This window comes from Diceros bicornis, chromosome 17 (assembly GCF_020826845.1).
Source record: "Diceros bicornis minor isolate mBicDic1 chromosome 17, mDicBic1.mat.cur, whole genome shotgun sequence".
NCBI lineage: Eukaryota > Metazoa > Chordata > Mammalia > Perissodactyla > Rhinocerotidae > Diceros > Diceros bicornis.
In genome coordinates this window covers 6,917,687-6,924,881 of record NC_080756.1, presented here as the reverse complement: position 1 = coordinate 6,924,881, position 7,195 = coordinate 6,917,687, and the positions used below count along the sequence as shown (strand labels likewise).

The 7,195-nt window shown below is 46.4% G+C and overlaps 1 protein-coding gene across 1 annotated transcript; it reads right to left on the bottom strand.

The window, feature by feature from the left end:
* Nucleotides 1-257: 257 nt before the first annotated feature.
* AVPR1A (arginine vasopressin receptor 1A) lies at nucleotides 258-6,703 on the bottom strand. The gene is made up of 2 exons (XM_058557447.1): nucleotides 4,770-6,703; nucleotides 258-2,296 (listed from the first exon to the last, which is right to left on the bottom strand). Exons 1-2 carry the CDS (start codon nucleotides 5,746-5,748, stop codon nucleotides 2,016-2,018), a joined length of 1,260 nt encoding a protein of 419 aa, XP_058413430.1. The 5' UTR covers nucleotides 5,749-6,703; the 3' UTR covers nucleotides 258-2,015.
* Nucleotides 6,704-7,195: the final 492 nt, after the last annotated feature.

Sequence of the window (7,195 nt, the reverse complement as noted above, 5' to 3'; positions counted from 1 at the left end):
ATTGATGGCTCATATTGGACAGTCCCCTTTAAGAAACTTATTTGTTATTTTTGAAAAGCAGAATTCTAAAACCTAAGGGCTTTATCATTATAAAACATTTGCAAACATTTTTTGAGGCATGTCAATCCAGGAAGTAAATGACCTGAGAATTGGGAAAGGCAAGAGAACGAAGAAGAATGAAGTTGATGGTTCTAGGTACACAGCACCATCCAGTCCTCAGTTTCTTATCTACAAAGTTAAAAAAAAAAAAGCCAATAATACTAGTAAAATAACTATTACTTCCTCTAAGGGGTGCAAAAGGTTTATGATGTATCCTTAACTCATTGCACGTTCTCTAAGAAGGAGAAGGAGCCAGACAAAATAGCTCGAAAAAAACCACTGAGTTCCGTTAATGAAAAATGCGGTAACAACAGCCAGGTAGTGTAATTTACGTCTGTTTAGAAACGAAAGAAATTGATGCTCTTGGCTGGCTTTAATTTACCAGCATTCAAAGGAAAGCAAGTTCTATCTTTAAATTGGAAAACTTTAGTCAGACAGAAGTCAGGTTTAGTGGCCGCTGGCAATGCTTTCCAACAAATCAGCAGAGCTGATTTAAATTTTAGGGTTTTATATCCCAGACATGAAACCAACAAATTCTGGTTAGTAAAAAGTGAACAGGGAAAAGATGCGCGATTCTGAAGACCCGCCGAGGCTATATTAAAAGCAGCTGCCAGCATTAGTACAGCGCTTAGTTTAAGAAGGTCTTTTCACACTCTTGATTTCATTTAATCCTCACAACAACTCCGTGAGGTGTTATCAACTCCACTGTACAGCCAAGAAAATGGAGGCTATATGTGTTTTAAGTAGTTTGCCTAAAGTCGTGCATTCAATAATGATGGAAGCCAGATTAGGTGTAGAGCAGTTTTCTTTCCATCTCCCACCCCCAACCCTGTCTCTCCTCTACCATGAAACTGTTAGATGGGTGGGAGATCAGAAGGAAAGACCAAGTTATTTTCAATTAAACATGAGGGGACATTCTATATCCTGAGTTACTGGTTAGGAGACTCTTATCTATGAATCTGGATTCCCAAACATGAAGTCATGATCGTGTTAGTAACCAGCATAGTGCAGGATACATTGTAACACTGATCAAAACATGTTCACAATGTTCTAGAGAAAGTCTACATAGTACTTTGGGCGATCCTTTTCTACTCTTCTAATAAAATCGGATATTCCTCATACAAATCTGACTTCAAAATGACCTTGCAGCAGGAGAAAAAAAGATATTATGTGCTAGTTGACAACATTTTCTCTAACCTCCAGCAACTTAGTAATTGTGCTTTCACAATAATAAAACATGAGAAACTCAAAGAAGGGAACTGCCAGTTCTAAACTGACCATTTTGAAATTTAGGTGATTTACAGTTTCTAACAGAACTTTGCACTTTCCACGCTGAACGGGGCATCCCGTGCTAAATATACCTCCAGCACTCAGGCCTCTCCAAGGACCATCCCATCTCCAGGCCACAGTTTGAGGCTGCATTGTCTGATGCATAAATCAACTTTATCGGATGGTAACATAATTTGTCTGAAGTCTCTTCTACTGCTTTCAAATGCTAAGGCTGATGATGAGCTGACTTTGTTTAGAAATAACGCCCCTATGTTATATGACTTTAAGCCAATCAAGCCTTAGTTATGTCAGAAATAAAAAGAAAAGGAAAGGAAAGAAAAGAAATCAACAACAAAATATAAAGCCAGGGTGGTTATGATTTTTCCTTTAAATATAACTTCTGTTGTATTTCTGGGAATTAGGCCTGCAAATTTTAGTGTAGTGTGTTTTTATTAACATTCTGTATAAAACAATTCATAGCTTTTGGTCATAGCAACGTGAAAATGCAACTAGAAATGCAGTCTTGTACCCAATAAATTGATTTATGCTTATCTCATATAAATTCATTTGTTCTCATGATTTCCAGCTGGATTCAGCCAAAGGACCAAAAAGTCTGTTACAAGAGTCAGGCTGCATGAAGGTGGGGCTCAGGTTGAAACAGGAATGAATTTGACGGACTTGGAAGATCTAGGCGAGTCCTTCCATGTACCTGTACTGTTTGTCGGGCTTCGGTTGTTAGAGCAAGTCTGTCTTCTGCTCATACTGTCCGATTCTTTGTTGAATGTTTGCTTCATGTTTTGGCAGCAGGGGAAGCTTTGGACACAGTCTTGCAGGAGATGACCACTAAAAATCATGTATATCCAGGGATTGCAGCAACTATTCAAGGAAGCCAGTAACGCAGTGATGGTGATGGCGGGGTTTTCCGACTCTGTATGAAAAACACAGGGGAGATTATTTAAATAGTCAAATGCAAGGAACTGAGCACTGGATAAACTCATTTTCCTATTGACTAATGAGATTGGGAAAAATCTTATGGGTTAATATAGAAAATGAAGGGACCAGCCAGGTGGCGCAAGCGGTTAAGTGCCACACTCCGCTGGGGTGGCCTGGGGTTCGCCGGATGGGATCCCGGGTGTGCACTGACCCACCGCTTGTCAAGCCATGCTGTGGCGGCGTCCCATATAAAGTGGAGGCAGACGGGCACAGATGTTAGCCCAGGCCAGTCTTCCTCAGCAAAAAAAAGAGGAGGATTGGTAGATGTTAGCACAGGGCTGATCTTCCTCACACACACCAAAAATATATATATAGAAAATGAAATATTTTGCTTATCCAACAGGGAAATGGGTGGTATATGGAAATTGCTTGGTTGTAAAATACTTTCAAGCAAGATGCCTTGAAATTAACTCCAATATTTTAAACCACTATTAAAATATTTAAGCGGAATTAAGTGGGACTTTCAAGAAGTTAAGATTGTTAAATTATTTATTTTTTTAAATTTTGTACCTTTAACTAGTCCTAGCATGTGCTGATAGACTCAGCGCTTAGAGAGGGCTGCAATTTCAACGAAATTTCAAGAGTCTATAGCCACATTTACCAAACTGCATTCATCCTAATAACTCAGGCAAAAGTATGACATTGTGGACCATGATTAGTAGTTTTACATTTTTTAACATTAAATATATTCTCTTAATAGGAAAACTATCAAGAAGGAGATAGTTGAAATAGGTCCCTGAAGGATGAAATGTTTAGTTGTTTTTCTTTGGTTAATTAGAAACTTCTTTTGATTTTAAAAGAAAACAATCTTTGATTGTGGTTTGAACAATTAAATTGTACTATTAAGAACAACTGAATTAGGAAATTACAACAGGCTTTGGAAATATTTTATGTGAATTTGCAAAGGTAAACTGCCTAAATACTATATAACCTTTCACAATAGAACTATTTTACCGATAATATACCTTTTCTAAAGATAAGAATAATCAACAAACACTGACTTTCCCTTGATATTAAATATAAACTTCGATCTTTTCACTCTTGTTGTGCCAGAATAAATTATAGGTTATTTAATAGTACTTGTGCTAAGATGCTACTATTAAAGGTGACCATGACCCATGGCTAAGACTGTATTCAAAAAGAATAGAAATCATCAACATACCTATGACAAGTGAAGAAGTTTTTACTAACCATGTCTAAATCCTGATAAAGCCATAATTGGACTGAATTTTTTATTTGATTGGCAATAATTAAGAGGCTGCTAAGATCAAGCAAGACAGGAAATAGTAAATCAAAAACATAACTGCGTTGTATTTTTCATTATCAGTAATATTATAGCCATGCAAGAATTTTTATTTGTTTGAATTAAATTCACTCCCAATGCTTTGTTCGCACATATAACTTCCGCAGTATATCACATATACTCCCTACCCCAATCCCAGATAACAAAAGAGGCAGTTCTTCCAAGATACATTTTCTCCAAAGACAGTTGTTGTCCGTAACATTCCTGTAATATATTTGATTTGAAAAAGTTTTTTTCTTACTGAAAGGAAACATTTTAGTCGAGATACAATATTAAATAATACTTTTTGGGGTAAATTCTTGTGAAGTTAGTTTTTCTAGTTTGTGAATGAGTTAAAATCAAACAAGCTAGTGGGTGTAGAGAACATTCTCAGCACACTGCTGCAGGAGCTGTGTGGAGCGGGGTAGAGCTGTGTGGTCAAGTCAGTGCTGAAAGACTAATGAATGAGTCCAACATATTTAGAGTTTTTCAATAATCTTTCTTTGAGACACCAGCAAAAAAGTGTTAAAGTGATTGTTAGAAAAAAATTGAAAGATTATGATAAGAAATAGAACACTAAGTGCCAAATTAGAATTATTGACTTCTTAAGAATCTTTCTTCAGAAAAATATGTCCGTTTTACTTTTGCCCTTGGGGCATTTCTACAAAATTTTTATATTAATTCTGATATTTTTCACAAACTAGCAAAAACAGTTGTGACAGTAAAAATATTTCCGCGAATCCAACAGACTTGAAGGCAGGGTATTAACACAGCTGTTAGTGATTTGGCAGAAAGTCGTTGTTGTCTTCTTTAGTTGCCTGGCTGACTCTAGGGCAACTGGATTTGTGGTTTTAGGATCACGGCACGCTACAAATGCAGATTCCTGGGCCCCATTCCAGGTCTACTGAATCAAAATGTCTGGGATGGGGACCCCGGGAATTTGCCTTTTTGATAATTTCACACAGGTGTGAAGTCTGAGAATTATGGCCCTAGAGGATATTACGAAAAGAAATTCCTTCTCTCTCTCTTTCACACACACACACACACACACACACACACACACACACACACACGCAAGCACACACGGCCCCATCCCTGCACCTCCCTCCGTTGGCCCAATACCTACCGACCCAGTTGAACTTCTTATCCCAGACAGACCACATCTGGATGATGAAGAAGGGCATCCAGCAAACGATGTAAGCCGTCACGATCACGAAAGTCATCTTCACGGTCCGGATCTTGGCGCGGGAGATGGTCTCCACGCTGCTGACACAGGGCGCGAGCAGGAGCCCGTTGTGGAAAGCGCCGCCCGCGCCCGCGGCGCCCTTGTCCCGGCGCGACGCCGTCTTTCCGCGGACGTTGCGCCAGATGTGGTGGCAGATGAAGCCGTAGCAGGTGCCCAGGACGACCACGGGCGCCACGAAGATGCTGCCGGTCATCCAGGTCACGTAGGCGCGGGGCCCCCAGGGCTGGATGAAGGTGGCCCAGCAGTCGTAGGCCCGAGTGACGTTGTTCACCTCGACCATGGAGAAGATGAAGTACTGCGGCGTGCTCAGCACGAAGCTCAGCGCCCAGGCGGCGGCGATCATGAGGCGCGAGCGGCGCGTCGGCTGCTGCAGCGTCTTGAGCGGGTGGCACACGGCGATGTAGCGGTCGGCGGTCATGACCACCAGCATGTAAGCCGAGGCGAACATGCCGAACACCTGCAGGTGCTTCACCACGCGGCACAGCCCGTCGGGGCCGCGGAAACGGTAGGTGATGTCCCAGCACAGCTGCGGCAGCACCTGAAAGAAGGCGACGGCCAGGTCGGCCAGGCTGAGGTGGCGGATGAAGAGGTGCATGCGGGACGCCTTGCGAGGCGTGCGGTGCAGCGCCAGCAGCACGCAGCTGTTACCCAGCACGGCCGCCACGAAAGTCACGGCCAGCACGGCGATCTCCACCTTGGCCAGCTCCTCGTTCCGCACGTCCCCCTCCGGGCCGCCGCCTTCCCCGAGCGCCTCCGCTTCCCGGCTGGCGTTGGCACCTCCGGCGGCCAGAGGCCACCACCGGCTGAAGTTGCCCGCGGAGCCCGCGCCGGGGCCTCCGGAGAAACGCATGCTGTCCATGCAGGGCCTCCTCGGCCTCCGCGGAGGCCCACTCCCTGTCCTCCTCGGCTGGCGAGGGATCTCGGCCGATGCGCTCTCGCCTCCCCGCGCTCGCCGCTCGCGGGGCTCTGCTCTCCCTCCTAAGGGCGTCCCCGGGGGCAGCGTCCCCTCCGCCAGCTGAGCTGCTCTCGGTCGCGTCGCCGGCCCCTTCCCCTGTCTGCCCTTTCTCAGCTTGGGAGAGGCTGGGGAGGTGCGCTCCGGCCTCTGAAAGCGCTGGGCTCCGAACTCAATGATTTATGCGGGGTTCGTTTTCCCAGAACGCGTTCCCTCTCGCCCCACTGGCTGGAGACGGCTCGCTGCCTACTCTCCCCACCTCCCTACCCCCGTCACCCCTGGAGGGTTTTTTCCCCTCCCTGCGGTGATTTGTCCTCTTTGCATCACTGCTGCAGGGGTGGGGCTGGGAGACTTGCCGACTCCTCGGCGTAACAGGCGGGATTGTGGCGCTTTCCCGCTCTTCTCCAAAAACTTGGAGAACTGGGCGTGTCATGACTTTTCTGGGTTTACCACCCTTTCTTCAAGCCTCCCTCAATAGCCACCTTGACCCCGCACTTGACTTCAACAGACGCGGTCAATGCGGTACCTGGAAATCCCGAGTCCACCGGCCGGTGCGCGCGCTCTTGCACCTGAACTTGGCGCGCGACTCCACCTCCTCCAGCCTGGAGTTCTCTCTCCGCGGCCAGCCGGCTCTTCCCAGGTCAGCCAGTCTGGCTGATTTTATCCCCAGGGCAACTTGGCTCCGGGAATTCATCTCTCCGTGCCCCGCTGCTCCCCACTCTCCTGTGCAGGCTAACGACTGGGTGACTTAAACGGCGCTCTCTTCCCAGCAACGCCTTTGAAGCCTATTTGTTACTCTGCCTGAGTCTGCGGACCGAGAGGACGCAGTCTTGGCCCACTGCAGCCCCCATGGCAGCCCTGCGTGCATCTACAGCCGGTTAGAGGAACGTCTCCTGGTTTCCCAGTCCTGTCCCCCACCCCTCGAGAGGGGCGGCTTAGGGAGTGTTCTCTAAACTAGCTTCCTGGGGTTTTCTCCGGGAAAAGTCTGATTCCCACAGTGGGGCTGGGCGGGAACTGGGCCACAGTAGTCCATGGGGACTTCGTCTGGTTACTGCTGAATCGTGGGGACATCTCCTTGAGTGGACAAGGAGCAGCTGCTGGAGAGAGGCCGCCCAGGCAGCGCTGTCCAGGGCACGGAGCGAAAACCCGCCAGGCTCCTGCGCTCGGGGCTGAGAAAGAGGCAATCTTCGGGCAGGAGAGAGCGCTCTGGAGGAAGAGAGAAAACACTCCATACCTATTATTGATTGGTTACTCTGGACAGCTCGCGCCCAGCTGCGGGGACAGAGCCAGCCAGAAATACTTACTCTCTCTGTCAGCTCTGCGTTTTAACTTTGGTGAAGACATGCTTCCAAGG